The sequence below is a fragment of the Diabrotica virgifera genome, chromosome 1 (genome assembly GCF_917563875.1).
Source record: "Diabrotica virgifera virgifera chromosome 1, PGI_DIABVI_V3a".
NCBI classification, from domain to species: Eukaryota; Metazoa; Arthropoda; class Insecta; order Coleoptera; family Chrysomelidae; genus Diabrotica; species Diabrotica virgifera.
In genome coordinates this window covers 237,776,848-237,799,354 of record NC_065443.1, presented here as the reverse complement: position 1 = coordinate 237,799,354, position 22,507 = coordinate 237,776,848, and the positions used below count along the sequence as shown (strand labels likewise).

Sequence of the window (22,507 nt, the reverse complement as noted above, 5' to 3'; positions counted from 1 at the left end):
ACCCTGTATAAATAATTATGTTAATGTTTATATTACTGAATAGAGAATTAAATAAACTTTCAAATGAGCTATCACAAAAACCCTACTCTTATTTAAAAAAATCATCGATTACGTCATCACGCCCATATGGATGACGTCACTAGTATTATATATATGCCAAAAAGTCCTAATTCAAAAATAAAAATCGACCTGTCTGAGAATTTCTCTTGAAATTTTCCCATCCTCGAGATAATGAATTTATGCAAACTCAAACGTCCTCACTTATACTACAGTGTCGCACACCCTTGATAAGCAATAAAAAAACAAAGGGGTTTTCGATATTTTATTGCAAAAAACTCTTCTAGATTTCATCAATCAATGTTTAAAGAATATCTACGTACCTTGGTAACATTGAAATTTTTAGATAAATGTCCGAATTAGGGTTAAAAATGGCTGATTTCTCAATTTTCAAAATTTTCAATCGCTCATATAACAAAAACTATTAACCTAAGAGAAAAATCACCGAAGACGTTTTCTATTTTAAATGAATCAAAAAACCTAAAAAAAATTAGTTCGATGTAAAAAGAATAATTTTAGGAAAAACCCCTAATTGTTCCCCTTGCCTGGCAAGGTCTTATGCTCTTCAGAATCGCCTGTCATTGTACACATTTATTCTAAATGACTTAGTCAAACACATACTTAAATTTAAACCTTACAGGAGAAAGTTTATTTTACCCCCTAAATTTGCACTTTTCGATTCACCTGGTAGATACACGTGCACCGCTGAGGCCTGCCAGGTCATGGTTTTTAGCCTTGGTGTGCTATGAATTACCACTAGAAAAATTTTTAGCCTTACAGGACGAACGTTAGTCGGAGGGTTCACTAGCTCTTAGACTAATATCTGGGACACTTAATGAGGGGACAGCCATATGAAATGCTTATATTGATAATACAGAGAAAGGTAGGTGGAAGGAGTGTTGGAAGAAGGAGAATGTCATGGTTGACAAATTTGAGGGAATGGTTTAAATACAGTTTAATAATATAACTCTTCTACGCAGCAGTGAATAAAGTAAAGATAGTGATGATGTTACAAAACCTCCAATTGAGAGATTTAAAGAAGAAGATATTATAATTAATTTTATCGCCAACCGTCCCTAAAGTCATTTATTATTGTACTCATTTGTCCTCATTTGCGGCAGTAAAGTAACACTTTATTGTACTGAAAGAATAATTTTTTACTTTACCTGCCGCGATTAATCAAATTAACCCATATTGAATGTAAGTGGTCGATGGCAGTAATCGAATACCGAGAGTTTGAGTGAACTTAAAATTTATCTACTTTAATTATTAAAAATATTGTACACAATTTGCGGTATATCAATTACATTTATGTCAAGAAGTGAAGTTCTGTAGTATTTTGTAAATATATTCATATAAAATAAATTAAAACTTTACCGATTTAGTAATTATTCAATATTGATAACTATCGATTAAAAATCGAAAGCGGCCATCTTGCAAAAGTTATCTGTCATCACTGTCATGAAATTATTATGACGTGTAAAATTTAAAAAGTTCTTAATTTGTAAATTGCAAGTAAGTGTTAAAAGCAATATCAAATTATTGTAGAAAGTGAAATTGTAGATAAAATATATTTTGGCATTATCCAAGCCGTCCAGCTTTCAGTATTTCATTTTCCAGTTTTTCATTCAGGGATTATTAAATTTAAAGATGATTAATTTTATGAAATAATGAAGGTAATCAAATTAAAAAAAAATGTGTAGTGTTATAATGAGATTTTAAAGAAGTTAAATAAACGACAGATTTTTGTTCAATTTATTCTATAAATTTTATATTATTTTTAAATAATTACAGAGCCCAAACTCTTACGTAGTCAACTTTAAGGTGCGAATCATTAGAATTCAAATTCCAAGTTGATTTCCGATCAAATTATGTTGGCGATAAAATTTTGTATGCACCACGTCAGTAAAGACTCTTTATCGAACTCGTCTGTTACACGCCTCGCTCGCTACGCTCGCTCTTCTCTTAATATCAAGACTCGTTCTATAAAGAGTCACTTTACTGACTTGGTACATAAATAACTATTATCTACTCTATCTCATATTATGTATAAGTTTTTACTTTGTGAAAACTGTCATTATAGATAGCAGTGCGTGAAGAGTTTAAAGTGTGCGTGAAGTAACAATGTATTTTAAATGGGATTTACTTTTTCGCTCTGTTTTTGGCACACTTTCATATAATCAAATACCCTTAACTTTCGCGTTGTCATGGTGATGACATTGTCAGCAATAAATTACGACAGAAGTTTTGACAGTTTTATGGTTTGAAAGAAGTTACAATTTTTAAATGTCAAAATTCTAAAAATTGTAGAATAGAAATGAATTCATGTGACGAAGAGTTAGTTTTTTTTATTTGTTTATCATAGATAAAATATTGTATGAAGCTCTGCGTGAAGTACTTTTTGCGAACTTACGCAAAGTATAGCACTCGTCCGCTATCGCTCGTGCTCTAAACATCGCGTGCGTTACCGCTATCGCTCGTGCTCTAAACATCGCGTGCGTTCGCAAAAGGCATACTTCACGAACTGTTTCATAAATATCTATTTGACTCCAGTTTTCCGAGCGGTTCGCAGATATGTCTAAAAATTGATAAACTATTAAGGAGTTAAAAATTATTTCACTGCCTTATAATAATGTCCCTGTATAACTTAAAATATAAATAATCATTTCTAGAGTGATCTATATTGACCGGAAAATAAAACCATTAAAAGTTTTACTAATTTTGTTATAAAAACTATTAATTCTTAATTTTTTTTTTTTTCAGATGAACAATTTAAAATATATCTCACCGGGAACAATGTAGATGTCATCCATCATCCCACCTAAATCTCCCTTATAGGCGAACTGGTACACAAAATAGGGTGCATGAGCACATCCGAGCTCTATCTGTTTTCCAGTAGGCGTTGAAAAAGATTGATCGCTGCTCCACTGAAACGAGATAAAAATAAATTAACCCAAAGAAAATTCGGTATCTTATTTCTCATTAAAAGTACATATGTGTATCTATCGTATTACACAGCTTATATCTTTGCTCTGACGATACGTCGTGACTTTATAAATAGGTAGGTATCATACACTGCCACAGAAGAGTTCGCGACTCCGACGCGACGTTTGAAATATAAACTTGCTTTTGAGAAGTTGCTTGTTTTACTGATGTTATTATTAAAGAAACATATTAAAAAAAGTCAAAGTTTTCAACCTAATAAAAATATTCAAGATATTTAAAAATATTTCTAAAATATATTTAATTGAAAACTTATTCGACCATTTTCCTGGTAAAACCTCCACGGCTTCTAAAAATTGCAAGCCAGATGAAGATGTTCCATCAGGCATGCAATTTTTAGAAGCCATGGAGGTGTTACCAGGAAAATGGTCCAATAAGTTTTCGCATATAATATCACAAGAGAGAAAATTTTGCCGGCAATATTTTCGACTGGTATGAAAGTTTGTTGCCTGGCAATTTTCGCGAATTAAAGGGTACCCCCCGTTAAGATAGGCAAAATGCCCTCATCCCCAGAATTCAAAATATTTATTTTTTTTACGTTCTATGCAATTAAAAAATGAGATAACGCGGATTTTTAGGTCGCCACCCCCCTTACCCCTCCCCCCACAGCCAAAAAGGTAGATTTTTAGATTTAATTTTTTTAGTTGGGTTGCAATTGATTTAAAAATTTCAAAAAATTCACACATGTATCTGAGACTTTTGCAAAACATATCTATTTTTCATGGACCCCTGGGTCCAGTGTACATAACTTCAAAATTTTTTTCAACTTTTTTAAAGCTTATAACTTTTTCTTGGAGGGGGCTGCAGGTCCAATTTTTCTTGCATTTTGTGTATTTTATCAAAAGCTATCTCTGATTTTTTTCAGATTTTTCCGTTACCTGCGCCATCTTGAAAAATCCGGAAAACTGTTTTTTTAGGGGGTTTTTGGGGATTTTCTCCATTTTATAGACTGCAACATAGATCAACTCAAGGTTTTGTTAATAGATTATGTAGAATTTGAAATAACTGAGTATTTTAGGACTATCAAAAATTGGGCAAAACACCCCAAGCCCCCCAAAAACCATGTTTTTTTAAGTTATATAAGGGTTTTTGTTGGCTTAATGATATTTTTTGAGGTCGATACAGCCTAAAAATTTTGAATTTTTTTCTTTTTTTTTACTTTATATGTGATTAAAAAATAAGACTCATCGCATTTTTAGCCCACCACCCCCTCCCCCTGCCCCCACAAAAACGACAATTCTTCTATTTTTTTTATTTAGATAAGTTGCTATTAATTTAAACATTTTATGAGGCTTCTAAAAAACATATCTATTTTTATAGACCCGTAGGTCAAGTGTACACATAACCTCAAAATTCCTTTTTTATTTTTTTAAAACGTATTTTTGACTTCGATCGATACTTGTTTTATCGATATTTTTAGAACGTCCAATGAATTGTACATCTTTCTCGCGGACGACCGCCTCAATACGTGCTTAGCGCTCATTTTTAATTATTAAAATTAATAGTTAGTAATAAAATAATGACAAAAATTTCTTCAGGCTCTTATAGGGAGGGCTTTAAACTTTGATTTGGTCACTTTCTGACTTTCCTAGTAATAATTTTTAATCGAGTTATTAAGCCTTGAAAATGGCCATTTTCGCGTTTTTCAAATTTTATATCGCGTGTAACTCGACAACAGTCAATTTTAGAGCAATATCACAAGAGACCTTTTTTGTTCAGGTTGATCCAGATAATCTAAAACAGATTTGTCCAAAGTGAAAAAATTGATTTTTTGAATTCGCTTAAAAAATTGTTTAAACAATTTTCCGACCGCGGTACAGGTGAATTTGTTTAAAGGACCTGTTTTTGAGTAAGTTTGTGCAAAAAAAACGAATCGGAATAATTTACCTAACGGGGACAAGCATACGTCGTTGATTATTTGCATTATGAGCCAAATGTAGATGGTTTGGAAAACAGTAAACGATAGATATCTATGTCTTGTATATACCTTGTAGATGCGAGTTGCGCAATCGGCAACATAACCATAGGCTGTTCTGTTGTTCGCATGTAGCTGCCATAGTATAATATTTATGGCATGGAAGATATTCTACAAAAATCATCATGCCAGCAGAATATCTTGCAAAACTGTTTGACAATACAGATGTTATACCTGTAATAGACGAAGACAGCGATGAAGACTTTAGAATTGTTAAGTGTAATACCAACGAATATAACTCTCCGAATACTCTGAATATACCTATACGGAGCTATATATTCTTTGGTAATACTTTCTTCATTCTTTATATGGTGTTTTATGTGGCAGTAAACGTGAAGCAAACTGTCATTATAGGCAGAGATACATATAGGTTATGTAGATGGTACAAGCAGATGTTTGAATAATTAGAATATGTATAATGTGAGGTAATATTAGGGTACCTACTAAATACAAACTAATGAACAAAGGACAAAATGTTTTGATTCACAAAATTACAAGAATTATGATATATAAAATGTACTTTTTGTAATTTATAATTTAATAATTATTAACTATTCTAAATGGGAAATAAGCCACAATTTAACTAAAAAATAATTTTATTAAGGTTTGGACGTCCACCACGTTGTAAAAACACAAAATATTAATAAATTAAACAAAAATGTAACTTGGTAAAAAATCTTACCTGAAAAATATCTAATAATTTAATTTAATCTGACTTATTTATATAGATCGCCCCGAACCCTTTTTTCAGTGCGTCACAGATTATCGAATTCTCTCTAACGCATTACAGATGGAAAATAAAATCATTTTTTAGTAAAATTGTGGCTTATTTCCCATTTAGAATAGTTAATTACAAAAATCCCACAAAGAAATACCTTTAGAACAACATTTTCGATTTAATTGCAAGCCAACTTAAAAAAATAAAATCGAAAAATTTACGTTTTTGGCTGTGGGGAGGGGTAATAGGGAAGTGGGCTAAAATTGCCGTGAGTCATAATTTTTTAATCACAGAACGTAAAAAAATAAAAAAATATATTCAGGCTGTATCGACCTCAAAAAATATGATTAGACCCGCAAAACCCTTACAAAACTTTAACTAAATAAAAAAATAAAAGAAATGACGTTTTTGTGGGGGCAGGCGGAGGGTGGGTGGGCTAAAAATGCGATGAGTCTTATTTTTTAATCACATAAAGTAAAAAATTGAAAAAAATTCAAAGTTTGTAGGCTGTATTGATCTCAAAAAATATCATTAAGCCAACAAAAACCCTTATATAACTTAAAAAAACATTGTTTTTGGGGGGCTTGGGGTATTTTGCCCAATTTTTGATAGTCGTAAAATACTCAGTTATTTCAATTTCTACATAATCTATTAACAAAACCTTGAGTTGATCTATGTTGCAGTCTATAAAATGGAGAAAATCCCCAAAAACCCCCTAAAAAACCAGTTTTCCGGATTTTTCAAGATGGCACAGGTAACGGAAAAATCTGAAAAAAATTAGAGAGATAGCTTTTGATAAAATTTACAAAATGCATAGAAATTGGACCTGCAGCCCCCTCCAAAAAAAAGATATAAGCTTTAAAATAGTTAAAAAAAATTTTGAGGTTATGTACACTCGACCTAGGGGTCCATAAAAAATGGACATGTTTTGTAAAAGTATCAGATACATGTGTGAATTTTTTGAAATTTTTAAATCAATTGCAACCCAACTTAAAAAGATTAAATCTAAAAATCTACCTTTTTGGCTGTGGGGGGGAGGGGTAAAAGGGTGGCGATCTAAAAATCCACGTTATCTCATTTTTTAATTGCATAGAACGTAAAAAAAAATAAATATATTGAATTCTGGGAGTAAGGGCAATTTGCCTATCTTAACGGACTTAAATCACGAGACGTCAGTCGAGTGATTTTGTCAAAATTTCATAAGCGAAAGTTACCAAAAGGCAACGAACTTGAATAAAACCAGGAGAAAATTTTGCCGGAAATAATTTTCTCTCGAATGATATTCGACAAGACTATTTCACGAGACAATTAATGCACCATATCAACGAAATATAATCTTTATTTCTTTATTTATTTATTTGTCTTTATTTATTATCTGTCATAATTTTGTCGCTGAGATTTCACGTCGTTAAGGAGTTTTGTCAGTAGGAAACGAAGCGCTGCTATGCCGTTTTATCAGTTAAAAACAGTCTAGTGAAATAGTCAATTAAATATCTGTTAGGAATATTTTGGATATTTTTAAATATTTTGAATATTTTTATTAGGTTGAAAACTTTGAATTTCATTTAGCAGATGTCGCTAGGCACCTACTCCATAACGTCAGTTGCAAAGCGGGTTAAACTCTCGGAGTTTCGTTACTTGGGGCAGAGAGCAGCAAACCTACGCCTCTCTGATGATGACTCCAATTAGAGTCGAAAATCGTCGATTGAGAGTGCTGGTTTGCGTTCTCTGTACTAAGTGAAAAATAAGACAGTTTTGCTTTCGCATTGCAACTGAATAAAAATGGTATACATTTTAATTAAACAATGTTTCTTTAAACTCTCAGAAACTCTATTTTTAAGGAAAACTGGGATGATGTTTGTAGTTTCTCTATTTAGGGGAGCGCAATAAAAACGAAAACCTGCATTGTTTCGGAATAATTCAAACAAGCTTATATTTTTCTAAAACTTTTTTTGTTAGTTTATATACATGTTAAAGTAAAAAGTTCTACTCACAGATTTTGCCGCTAATTGTTTATGAATTGTTTAAAAAATATCAATTTTTTTGTATAAATAATTTTAAAAATATCATTGAATTCATCATTTTACTTTGATCAAATATGTTTCTATTTTGTTTTTGATTATACTGAATCCGAATATGACATTACAATTTGCAAATTCTTATACACTAACTCTTATACAGCATGTCTGCGTAGCTAGGAACCATATGGAAAACATTTTTATTATTAATTTTACCAAAAAATTTTATTCCCTATAAAGTGCTCTGCATAGCCTAAAATCTAAAACTTAACCATCGGATATCAAATTTTATATCAATCCAATCAATTTTTGTACGAGGTATGTCAAAAATATGAATTTCGTTAAAGACTAAAGTACCTTTATATTCCAGAATAATAAGAATTGTTATTATGAAAAGTTATTTGGAATTAAAAACTATGTTTTAATATACAATTACATCCTTCTAATAAAAAAAAATAAATTTTTCTCAAATTGTTTGTTAAACCATCAGTTTGTTAAACCACTTATTGAAAAATTTTCTGAAGGTGATACATGGTCGTATCTACAATAAATGCGAGGAATACCTGGATGACACACAACTTGGTTTCCGTAACGGGTTTGGAACGAGAGATGCACTGTTTGGAATGAACGTACTTGCTCAAAGATGTCGAGATATATCTGTAGACATATACTGTTATTTTGTTGACTTCCAAAAGGTATTTGATGGTGTTAAGCACTCTATAGTAATCGAAGATCTAAAATACATTGGCTTGGACGGCAGAGATGTTCGAACAATTGCTTTATATTGGAATCAAACAATATCAGTTTTAGTAGATGGTGTGGAATCACAGGCCCTTAATATTAAAAGAGGAGTATGGTAGGGATGCCTCTTGTCACCCCTGCTTTTCAACGTTTACTCCGAAAGATTTTTCAGAAAAACACTGTCTGAAAAACAAGAAGGAATACTTGTGAACGGTGAAGTCATCAATAATTTGCGATATGCGGACTATACAGAACTCCTAGCTTCTGGTCAGGAAGATCTGCAAACACTACTTGATGGTGTCGTTGAGAGCTGCAGGGAAGCACGTCTGGATCTGAACATACGGAAACCCAAAATACTCTTAATAAGTAAACAACAGCATATAAAACCGTCTATATATATATATATAAATATATATATATATATATATATATATATATATATATATATATATATATATATATATAAACCAAACAAATGAAATAGAGAATGTGGAAAAATCCCCTTACGAATAACTCACACATCCACTATTTCTGGCAGGGAAAAATTTTTCGAATAGAATCAAAGATCCAAACACCAGTTCTTAGAAATGTGTTTCGCCCTCTTCAACCTCCGTGGGCTCATCGGTAAAGATGAGAGGTTGAATATCTTTAGACACATTCCATCAAAAAACAACATCCGAGACATAGACATAACACGAGCGTAAATCTACGCCCAACCTGAAAATGACAGTCTCAAGTTTTAATTCCCTAATTACTTTAGAGTAAGTAAGATAATGTTTATGAAAAAACAAAAGATGTAGATCTTTGAAACACACTCAGTGATCAAAAGATCCACAGGTACTGGTTTAACGACCACTCGTACGAAATCAAACAAATGAAATAGAGAATGTGGAAAAATCCCCTTACGAATAACTCACACATCCACTATTTCTGGCAGGGAAAAAATTTTTTTTACATATATATATATATATGTAAATAATACCAAACTTGAGCAAGTTGATAAAATCGTTTACTTTGGACGGCAATTAAATTGTAACGCAGAAAGTCTAAGTCTAAAATTAGATCTAGGATAGAGCAGGTTAGAGTCGCTTTTAGAAGGATGTCCAAGGTGTTATGTAACAGAGACCTAAAATTGGTATTGAAGATCCGCCTACTTCGCTTCTACGTGTTCTTGGTCTTACTTTATGGTGTCGAGTCCTGGACTGTGAATAAAATCGATCTAAATCGCCTTGAGGCTTTCGAAATGTGGTGCTATAGAAGAATTTTAAAAGTTTCCTGGGTGGAGAAGATTCGAATCTTCACAATACTAGAACGTCTCAGCAAGACTACTGAGATCATAAAAAGCATCAAGCAGAGAAATCTGGAGTATTTCGGACAGATAATGAGAGGTCCCAAATATAGGTTGCTACAAAATATCATGCAAGGGAAAATAGCAGGCAAACGCAGTCCAGGACGAAGAAAAACCTTATGGCTGAAGAACTTGCGAGATTGGTATGGTGTTGATACACAAGCATGCTATTTAGGGTGGCAGTGAATAAAATTAAGATAGCTATGATGGTAACCAACGTTCTGAAAGGACATGGTACATGAAGAAGGAGAAGTCACTTATGGTATTGCAATTTTCGCACAAATCCGACAGTATTACATTGATTTTGTATATATGTTCGGGATAAAAGGCACGGCCAAATTTTAGTCGAGAGATAGTAACAATATCGTGTCTTGAAAAATCTAAATTTATATGCCAAAAATCTGTCAGGATTTTCGGATGTAAAAGGGTATACCTTGTCGGACAATTTATACAGTATTGATTCCATTGAAATTATCAGTTATCATTATAGTCTGGTTTTACTCACGGTTATACATTCTTGAAATCCAATATCATTCAATGTTTCCTCGCCACTGAAAATGCTGTCTTTTTCCAACTGATATGTTAACCATAGATTATAGCAATTTACACATATGGTCTCCAGTCCAGTCTAATATTCTGCTCTGTGTCTAGTAATATTGCTTTTTATAAGGAAAGTTCAAAGTTGATTCAAGATATTTTCACCACACTTGACTTTTTCGAAGCGAGAGAATGTGATCTTGGCGAGAATTTTATTAAGCCTGCCATTTCTAGTCTATTCTATTCTCTTTCAATGTCTTTTCCGCGATTCTCTTTTTGCCCTTCTCAGTCCCTTATTATATTCAGTCCAAACTTTGCGATAATGACTTACTCACCTGATCAATCAGTTTTACTTCTTTTCTTTGATTTCGAAGGTTGTTATTCCACTAGGTCACCTTCCTGTTGAAATTGATTACTATCTTTAAACAAAAATCTTCAAACGCCAATATGAAAATTTCTTAAAATTGTTCGCCATGCATGTCTAGATTCAGTGTATGAATTATCGTTCCCTTTATTAACCCTTAAACGCCCAAGGGTGGGTAAAAAATGTCCACCTAATGCGTATTCTCTTGTAACATATTTATTACGTGTTTAAATTTTTTTTTAAATTATTTATTGTTAAAAACACAGCCCATTATCGAATGTTAATTTGGTTCTACCAATATTTTTGAAAATAAAAGCAGCATCTTGAGTTAAATATGGATGGGCCTAAAAAGTACACCCTTGGCAAAACTTGTTACTAAAGGTTTCTATATAATTTCTCGTTGGTAGGAAGGTAATCCGTATAATTATCGATGTATAATTACATAATCTACATAATTATCCGCCAATGAGGAGGCTGAAAGAAAGAATATGGAGAAAATCGACAAATCTGAATTACTGGCTTTTACTGATATGTTAATTTTGATGTACATTGTAATTTTGTTGTAAGGTTTGTAAATTGTTTATATTAATATTTTAGAAGATGCTGTGTTTATTAAGCATAAGATTCTTAAGTTTAATCCATTTTCAACAACTCTCAATAAATATATTAGCTATTTTCGAGGTGGACATTTTTTACCCACCCTTGGGCGTACATGGAACCTAAAAAAGGTTGGGCGTTTAAGGGTTAAGCAAAATTATAAGTCTGCTGGGTATTTTTGATAGGCTCAGTACCTGTTATTTCTAAACAGATATGTTTCGATAGTCAGATATGTTTCAATAAGAGATCATTTGACTGACCCATCTATTTTAAGGTGGTCATTCTCTAACTAAGCAGTGATTATTCTCGAACTAAGCAAGATGCAAACTCTTGCTTACATTGAAATCAAAGAGGTTACGAGTTGCACACCAACAGCAAATAGGGAGGCCCCACTAGGCCCTATATTTATAATATAAGAAAATGAGATATTATTGACTATAAGAAAGAAAGCATGAGTAACGTAATGGTTATTAGAAATACCAAACGGAAGATGATTTCTGACCATATGGTATCATATACAGGCCTAAAGTGCTATTTGAATTGAACGTTTGCGTTTTTTCGTGAGATTTTTGGAAGCCTGCACTGTACAAAAGAAACTAACATAAATATTTTCGAACTATAGTGATCAATGTATATACAGGTCGCCAATTAAAGCCCCAATAAAAGAGATGACGATAGCAGATCATCAGTTACAAAATACTTCGATTCAAAGTGGACCTTGGGAATACCAAAAAACCTTGGTGCAACCGAAACACAAGTCTGAATTCTAAGGAAATATAACTTTCACTGGGAAACCAGACATGACTTAACACATGAAAAAATGTTTATTAGAGATCAGATCAGATTAGCGTAAGAATAGGCTTTGTTTCTACATGCGCTAGTCAAGGAACACTTGCATACAATGAGACTGTTTCATGGAGGCTTAATCTGCAGACTCTGTGGTAGAGGTCCTGAAATAATCAACTTTATCTTTCGTAATTCCAAGTCATTAGATTTTATGCCGCGAAAAGAATTGTAGAATACCAACTGATTTCAAACATATGTTATCCATCCTCTTGAGCTGCATATGAAAGTCCAGAATGCTGGAGTGGCTATTAAGACTAAATAGAAGATATACAATAAACCAACTGGCTGCAGTAACGTTTCCAGCAGACGGCTTCCATGGACAAAAAGAAACATAGCCAGCTTGGGTATATTATAAACATGTTTGCTTCTTCATGTAGACCCTCCGTAGCACATTCACAGTCCACTTTTTGTCTACTCTTTAGCAAAACGTATAAACAGGTCCCTGCTCTAATTTTTGTTTTCTGAATTTGCAAAAATTGATTGTGATTTCTGATAAAAGCCGCATCTACAGGGCCCTGCTTAAGCCTGATCTAGACCCTGAGTATCAGAATGGTGTCTGTAGTAGCACCTGATATTTAATCAACTATATGACCTAGTATTCTAGTATGTATGTATGTAGTAACTGTATGATTTAGTAGTGTCATTTCTTGTATTTTATTAATAAATATGTGTTTTAGTGTCTGCATTTTGATTTATGGAGTAGCACAGCATTTGCTTACAGTAAACTACACAATTTATAAGCAATGCTTTTTGTATTCCTTATAGTCCAAGCTGTGGGTGAAAAATAGGTCGATTTCAGGATATAATTCAGGAATTTTTGAAACCTATCAAATGGCGAAATGTCCAAAATGGCCGTTTTTTACAATTGCGTTATTTATTTTAAAAATAATCTTTTATGTCTTTTTTAAGGCTTTAAAATGAAGATCTTTCAATACTAAACATAAAAAAAATTGTAGTGCCCGATTTCTGAACTTGTTGCTTAGATATTATAATTTGTTTATCCCAAGATGTCAAATGTCTAAGGCTATAACTTTTTGAAAAAAAATCGTACAGAGTTAATCTAAGATCCACTCTCCTTCTAAAGACTTATATTTTCATATTCTGATGTAAATAAATGCGTATAACATTTTTCAACCTCTTATTTCGGATTTAAAAATAAGGGGGCAAATTTCGTTATAAACATTTAGAACTGAAGCCGCCCCTGTACATCCTATGCATTTCTAGCTTGCAGATTATTGTTGCTGAAGCCAAAATAAAGATTTAAAATGAAATAAAAATATTCTACGACCAACTGAAGCCGAGATAATTGTTTTTTTTTTCTTAAATCGTAGTGACTTTATTTATAACAATTAAGAAATTATTTCACAGTCATTGACTAAAAAAAGACTGATATTATCTTAAAATAAAAATTATTTTAACCGAAAGTTACATTTAATTATTAAAAATTATTTTTAAAATGTAGTGGAGATTTATTTTTCGTTTCGACTGTGATTTATTGTGTCGGTTGCCCTTAGCAACGGCTAGCAACTTATATTACATTGAATCACGGTTTTCGCTTTAAATTTTAAAGCACCGCTTGGATTGACGTGAAATTTGGCAAACGCATAGATAATATGTTAAAGAATAAAAATAATATTGGGCCTCTGTGTGCTTTTGTCCTAGGGGTGAGTTTCACCCCTTATAATGGGTGAAAAAATATATGTTCAAAATAAGTTCGGAAATGGATAAAACGTTTAATTCTAAGCACCTTTTGTTCTATAGCATTTTTTCACCAAGTTAATACCTTCCGAGTTATTTTCGAGTATATACCTTCATTTTTCAACAACAAAAAGAACACGTTTTTAGGCGGTTTTTGACAAATAACTCAAAAAGTAAGTATTCAATTGAAAAAAAGAGTTTTAACAGAAATATAGCAAATTAAAAATTGAAAAAAATGGTGTGCGCGTGAAATCTCTAGATCTAGTAGAAACAAAGTTCTAGCTAATGAAAAAGAGGATCATATTCGTCAAATTTCAAAGTGAATTATTTCAACGTGAAATAACCGAAAAATCATGCACTTTTTGGAGAAAAATCATTACAACGTTTTTAAAGTGTAAAAAAATATGTATATCTGTTTTAAAAAAAGTTTATAGCATCAAAAGTAAGCAAGTTACGCTGAAAATAAAGTTGACCTCTTTTTTTTTGTCAAAAAACTCGGGAAAGTCACCCCCTAATTAGCATCAAAAATGAAATTAATCAATTTTACTTCAATGTTGTTTTACTCGCGTATGTGTCGTTTATGTCTGTAAGTTTCATCGGTTCAAGGTGCTTATTTTTGAAGGGACAGTAGTTAAAAGGACTTGAACTAGTCAATAATCACGAGTGCGTGCAAATTTAGAACAGCCATATTTTACAAATTTTTACCTTCCAAAAAAAAAAGCAAAAAATCCAAAATATTCATAAAAGCAAACACTAAATTTTTTTACTCTTTGTGATTTTTGGTCACATTAATAAATTTTAAGTTATTTAGAAAAAATCATTTTTTTTTTAATTAAAAATTAAAACAGATTTATTTTAAAACCAAATTTTTTTTAAATAAGCCCTTTGAACTGATGATACTTACAGATCATAAAAATAATACATGAGCAAAGTAACTTGTGAAGCAGTAATGATTAATTTGATTTAAGATGCTAATTGGAGGTTGACTTTCGAGTTTTTTGCCCAAAAAAAAGAGACAACTTTATTTTCAGGGTAACTTGCTTACTTTTGGTGCTGTAAACATTTTTTAAAAATAGATATACATCTTTTTTAAATACTTTAAAAAATGATTTTTCTCCAAAAAGTGCATGATTTTTTGAATATTTCACGTTGAAATAATTTACTTTGAAATTTGACGGATATGAACCTATTTTTCATTAGCTAGAACTTTGTTTATACTGGGTCTAGAGATTTCATGGATACATCATTCTTTTCAATTTTTAATTTGCTATATTTTTGTTAAAACCCATTTTTTTCAATAAAACACTTATTTTTGAGTTATTTGTCAAAAACCGCCTAAAAACGTGTTTTTTTGTTCTTGGAAAATTAAGGTACTTACTCGAAAATAACTCGAAAGGTATTAACTTGGTGAAAAAATGCTATAGAACTAAAAGTGCTCAGAATTAGTCGTTTTATCCATTTCCGAACTTATTTTGAACATATATTTTTTCACCCCTCATAAGGGGTGAAACTCACCCCCAGAACAAAAGCACACAGAGGCCCAATATCATTTTTATTCTTTAACATGTTATCTATGTTTTTGCCAAATTTCATGTCAATCCAAGCGGTGCTTTAAAATTTAAAGCAAAAACCGTGATACAATGTATTGATAAGTTGCTAGCCGTTACTAAGGCAACCGACACAATAAATCATAGTCGTAACGAAAAATAAATCTCCATTACACTTTGAAAATCATTTTTAATAACTAAATGTAATTTTCGGTTAAAATAATTTTTATTTTAAGATAATATAAGTCTTTCTTTAGTCAACGACTGTGAAATAATTTCTCAATTGTTATAAATAAAGTCACTACGATTTAAGAAAACAAAAACAATTATCTCGGCTTCAGTTGGTCGTAGAAAATTTTTATTTAGTTTTAAATCTTTATTTTGTCTTCAGCAACAATAACCTGCAAGTTAAAAACTCATAGGATGTACAGGGGCGGCTTCAGTTCTAAATGTTAATAACGAAATTTGCCCCCTTATTTTCAAACCTGAAATAATAGGTTGAAAAATGTTATACGCATTTATTTACATCAGAATATGAAAATATAAGTCTTTAGAGGGAGAGTGGATCTTGGATTAACTCTGTACGATTTTTTTTTCAAAAAGTTATAGACTTGGACATTTGCCTTCTTGGGATAAACAAATTATAATATCTAAACAACAAGTTCACCAAACGGGCACTACAAAATTTTTTTTATGTTTAGTATTGAAAGATCTTCAGTTTAAAGCCTTAAAAAAATACATAAAAGTTATTTTTACAATAAATAAGGCAATTGCAAAAAACGGCCATTTTGGACTTTTCGCAGGCTGTTTTGCAATAACGTATTAACGAAATTAAACTTGCCATAGCTCAAATTGTAAGTTTTTTAATTTACTACAATTTTCTATTTAAAATTTTTTCTATAAAATGAATATCCTAAGCTGCAAAATTAAAAATCTTTAAAAATTGTAAATTTAACAAATGAAAATCGTCATAAATAAAAAACCGCACAAAATTGTTGGTTACATTCTTGTAAAAGTTATTCCTGGCATCGTCCTTTACAACACCTGAAAGGTTTCAAAAATTCCTGAATTATATCACGATTTTTCACCCACAGCCTAGGGTATTATTATTCTAATCGGTATAATTATAAAAAGTGGGAGTATAGTCTCTTTCTTTTATCCTTTCCTATATCCACTAGTTATATCATTATAAATACGTACATTCTTAGACATGTTTGTGTACTTTTTATTTTACTATCCCGTATTGTGCTTATAGCTATTGTTATTAGTGTCTAAAAATTACCATTTGCTTTTTATTTTATAGTGTAGTGTAGTGAACCAAGATAGACTAAATGCTACTTACTTTAATATATGCAGCAAAATCTTCCATAAAAGTTCTGTTAGTATACACTTGTTTCATCAGAACTCCGGCACGAGTTCGATTCTCCGGAGACATATAGAGATTGGCATGTATGAGGAGACTGGGATCATTATCAAGTCCTTGCAATAAAGTTGCGTTGTTCCTGTTGGTAGCTAAGTGAACACAATATTTATATTTAAATTTAGCTTTTTGAAGTTATACTTCTTTACCGGCGATAGAGGGTGAATTTTTATATGTTAAAACCTATCAGCCCGGCGCATGCGCATTATAACTTTGTTCTGATTGGATGTTCAAATGACATGTCAAAAATTATCCGATATGGCAGCTGTAGGACAGCTGTGGTTTGGAGGTAAAGGTAAAGGTAAATAAATGTATAATATATTAGTTTTATTGTTGTGAGGACAGAAACAAAAAAGTTTATAATATTGTAGTGACTTTTAAATAGTTTTTAAAGCTCCCTAGTTTTTGTTGCTACGTAACGTACGCATCTCCGTATACGTAAAGCAACTAACGTGTCGTAGAGGATGAATGTTAAAATAGGTAGTTTTTGTAACTGCCTTAACGTAACGTAAAGCAAATCGTAAAGTCACTTTTAAATTCCGTTGACATTCAAAAAAATAAAACAATGTTCACACAATATACAATTAATATACAAATGTAAAAAAAGATAAATGAATAATAAAATTGTATGGTTTTAATTGCTTCTATTTAAATATAAAAATATTATTTTTCCTTAGGTTAAAATTTTTTTATTTTTGTTTATACCTACTTTTTAGTTGTAAATTATTGTATACCTACATCAGAATTCCAGTAGGTATAATGTAAATAGTGTGGTAATATTTATTTGAAAATTTTACTGAAACTAGGTCATTTGTTTATCTAGTTATTAATTGTAATGATCACTGTATTTCTTAAATTAATACAAGATTTGTTTGTTTTGCTTTATTAATAGGCAACTTAAAAACAATAAAATTTTAAATCTACTATGAAGTTCCAATTTCCAATTACAAACAGAATAATTTTACTCAAATAGACTAAACCAATAACCAATATAACCTTAAAATGTTTATAAACGGATAGTACGCTGATGAAATGTTCATTTGGTAGGTAATCGGGCAAGATCCTCGTGTGCATTCGGTGACTTTCGGCTCAATAGGGATGCGTATGAACCTAACGTACCAGCCCGTAACCTTAGGTAATACGTATCGCGATACGGGAGTTCAACCATTAATGCGCAAGCGTATATGTCAAAAAGATGCGTTACGTTTACGTATTTGTGTGCACAAAAACTCCCTATTATAGTTCTTTCTACCGAAGAAAAAGTTTTTTTATTAGAACAATATTTCCGCTCATACGGAGTTGGACGGAATACTGGCCCATGTTTAAAACAAAAGTGTCAAAACGATATCAACAACATTTTAACAAGGCGTCCCCTAGTAAAGCTATAATGAAAAAAATCAGGTCCGGCTTTAAAAAATTAGTTCGCTTGGGTCTTAGAAAAAATTTCACCCTGTATACGCTTTTTGAAAACTCTAATATGAATTTTACAAATTAGACAAGTAGGCAATTAAAGTGGCATATTATTTTTTCCGAAGACTATTACTTAATTTTTTATAAAAAAATCAAATTTGACTATGAATTAAAAGTTTGGTAAAGTGAACCATAGATTAAAAAGAAACAACTTTTATTACAAAAATTAATTTTTTTTGAACAAATATTTAATTTATGTTACCATCCAATCAACTGATTTGTTCAAACCAGAGAAAAATCAGGCCTGGATTTAAAAAAAAAATAGTTCGTTTTGGTCTTAAAAAAAGTTCACCGTGTATACGCTTTTTGAAAACTCTGAATCTAAAATATGAATTTTACAAATTAGACAAACAGGCAATTAAAATAGCATATTTATTTTTTCCCCACGGGATTACTTAATTTTTTATTAAAAAATCAAATTTGTCAAAATCGGAATTTTAACCTAAAAATTAAAAAAAAATGAAATCACGGTTTAATTCGCTACAACTCTGTTCCATTTTAATATTTTTTTTTCTGAAATTTTTACAGCACATATCACTTACCATTGTAAAGACTATAAAAATTGTTGTAGACTTTCAGTCTTCTTCTCGTAAAAATTATGAATTTTTAAAAATAAAAGGTGAAGATTCGTGAATTGCAAAGTTAAATCGCAAAAATTAAGTGAAAAAATTTAAAATTCATCTAATTAATCACGTCTATGTTAAACTATAGAGTCCAAAAGAAGTGTTATGGGGAGTTTTAGATCTAGACGTGTTATAGAAAAAAAAAATGGTAAAACTTTTAATTGTAAGAAAAACGTTATTTTTGTAAATTATTTTTTGTAAAAAAAGTTAATTATTTTAAATCTATGCAAACACTTTGCCAAACTTTTTATGCATAGTCAAATTTGATTTTTTTAATAAAAAATTAAGTAATCGTGTGGGGAAAAAATAAATATGGCGTTTTAATTACCTATTTGTCTTATTTGTAAAATTCATATTAGAGTTTTCAAAAAACGTATACAGGGTGAAATTTTTTCTAAGACCCAAACGAATTAATTTTTTAAGTCCGGGACTGATTTTTTTCTAATTTGAATACATCAGTAGATTGGGTGGTAACATAAATTAAATATTTGTTCAAAAAAATTCATTTTTGTAATAAAAGTTAATTTTTTTAAATCGATGGTTCACTTTACCAAACTTTAAATTATTCATAGTCAAATTTGATTTTTTTTTTTATAAAAAATTAAGTAATCGTGTGGGGAAAAAATAAATACGCCGTTTTAATTGCCTATTTGCCTAATTTATAAAATTCATATTAGAGTTTTCAGAAAGCGTATACAGTGTGACATTTTTTCTAAGACCAAAACGAACTTATTTTTTAAATTCGGGCCTGATTTTTTTCTGGTTTGAATAAATCAGTTGATTGGGTGGTAACATAAATTAAATATTTGTTCGAAAAAAAAAATAATTTTGTTAATAAAAGTTAATTTTGTTAAATCTATGGTTCACTTTACCAAACTTTTAATTCATAGTCAAATTTGATTTTTTTATAAAAAATTAAGTAATCGTGTGCGGAAAAAATAAATATACCATTTTAATTGCCTATTTGTCTAATTTGTAAAACTCATATTAGAGGTTTCAAAAATCGTATACAGGGTGAAATTTTTTCTAAAACCAAAACGAACTAATTTTTTTAAAGCCGGACCTGATTTTTTTCTAGTTTGAATAAATCAGTTGATTAGGTGGTAATAGTGTAACGATTGTCCAAAATAAGAGACACATCGATCTGACCATTCAAAAATTATGACGAATACAAATTTCTGTCAAAATGCGAAACTCGCCCTGTATATTATTAAACAATGGGAGCAGACACTTTTTAATGGTCATTTGTTATTCCCCATAGGGGGCTCTATACGAGGTTAGGAGTATGTACAGTTGCTCATGACTCAGCCTGTATAAGTAAAACATCTATGTATACATAAAATGTTCAAATCTATTGGCGGCTTTCCATACCGAATTTAAATGGGACAACGACTAAACGTTGTGGATAAACGTGAGAGAGAAATTTACTGTGGACACGTGCTAAGCTTAGTGTATGAAGATCCCGATTTTTTAAGAAACGTAGTTTTCTGACGAAAGTCACATTGACCTCAACGGTTAGATCAACCGACAAACAAATCGATTCCTTCGGTTTGAACGTTCTGATGCCATTGCAGAAAAGCCTCTCCACAGTGCTCGAGTAATTATTTCGGTTGCTGTGTCTGGTCATCGCTCCTTGTCAAAGAACACCAAAATAACATTAGTACGTGCCTTAATTTTTCCCATAATTAATTAAGGATCCGAAACATGGACAATGAAATCGGACGACAGAAAAAGGATTGACGCCTTTGAAATGTGGTGCTGGAGGAGAATGTTTCGGATCTCATGGACGGAACACAGAACAAATCACTCAATCCTCCAAGAGCCTTAATATTCAGACTCGACTTTCCTCTATTTGCCTCTTCACCGTCTTAAAATGTTTTGGCCATATTGCAAGAGGAAGTGATGATAACCTTTAGAGACATAATTTCGGGAAACGTTGAAAGGCGCAGAAGTAGAGGTCGCTCACCTACTCGATGGACGGATCAAGTACAGAAAGCCAGTGGAAAAACTGTCTCTGAGTCCATGAGGGAAGCTCAGGACAGAAGCCGATGGAAAGAGATAGTTGCTCTTATTATAGGGAATCACGATATTCAGCAATGAGGAAACGACTGAGGAGGAGGAGGTCTGGTCATGGGATAATCATTGGTCCTTATTTTTTTGAAGACGAGAATGAGCAGCTAGTTACTGGCAATCAAGAGCGGTACAGACATAATATTGTGACATCTTTTGTTTAAGATTTAAAAACCTTTTGTCGTGCGCGTAATTTACGATTCCGTAAGCAATGGTATCAACAGGATGGCGCAACAAGCCATACAGCCGAATGCTTCATAAATTTACTACGTGAACATTTTGGTAACAGAATAATTTGTCGTCACACAGATTTCGAGTATCAACCTCATTCGCCGGATTTAAAACCACCTGATGCCTACGTTTGGGGTATGATAAAGGATCACATATTTCGCTTCCACCAGAATCTGTTGGTGAACTACGGCAAATAATAATAACATTTGCAGCAGCCACTTTCCTTAAATGTGGTTAACGATCTTCAGAAACATCATGAAGCTTTTTTGCAACACCATGGTGACCATTTTGAACATTTGTATTATAAAAATTAATTTACAAATATATTTTTTTATATTTGGTACTATTTGTTTGCGCGGATATTGTATTACTATTACTAATATTACTTAAGGACCGGTGGTGGGCATATTTGGAAATAAATAATAATTATCTGCCAAATTGATAACGAACATGTTTGTAAGTATAGAGCTCGCATGTTGCTTTAGTCATAACAAAGACAGTAAATCGAATTACTTTCCACCTCGATATTTGGCAGCATTTATTAGATTTTAAGGAAATGACGAAACAGGTCGATTTTTACGGTACATATATTTGTCATTTGTCAACCCCCTCCCTTCCACTTCCCCCACCCCTTTATTTTTCAATAGGGAATAGGGGTCGTGTGCTACCTCATTTAAAAGGTTCTTCAATTCTCTATTCACGAATGTAAACAATAATTATTTATACAGGGTCTCCAAGCAAAAAATATTTTAATTAAATTAATTGACACAAAAACAAGAATGTATGTAATTTATTTAATTCAAAATACATTCTACTGCTCTCATAAAACAGAAAAAAATGTTTTTTAATAAATAAACATAAATAAACACCCGTCTGCCTCTTGGTAGGTTGAATATTGAATTTAAGCGGAAAACAATATTTATTTGTCAAATAAACATTTTTCTCTGTTTTCTGTCAGTAGTAGAATGTATTTTGAGTTAAATAAATTGCATACATTCTTCTTTGTGTATCAATTAATTCAATTCAAAATAACTTTTCTTGGACACCCTGTATAAATAATTATGTCAATGTTAATATTGCTAAATAGAGAATTGAATAACCTTTTAAATGAGGTAGGTAGCACACGACCCCTACTCCCTATTTAAAAATAAGGGGTGGGGGAAATGGAAGGAAGGGGGTTGACAAATGACAAATGCATGTACCGTAAAAATGTGTCACCCTTAGATCAAAAATCGACCTGTTTC

The 22,507-nt window shown here is 31.5% G+C and overlaps 1 protein-coding gene across 1 annotated transcript in view; it reads right to left on the bottom strand.

Annotated features, from left to right (window-relative positions):
* Positions 1-22,507, bottom strand: part of LOC114328167 (juvenile hormone esterase) — a 114,852-nt gene that overhangs the window by 6,148 nt on the left and 86,197 nt on the right. The window contains exons 8-9 of the mRNA XM_050648177.1: positions 16,792-16,961; positions 2,846-2,984 (exon numbers count right to left, since the gene is read on the bottom strand). Coding sequence (XP_050504134.1) covers positions 2,846-2,984; positions 16,792-16,961 — 309 coding nt within the window. The remainder of the gene's footprint in view (positions 1-2,845; positions 2,985-16,791; positions 16,962-22,507) is intronic.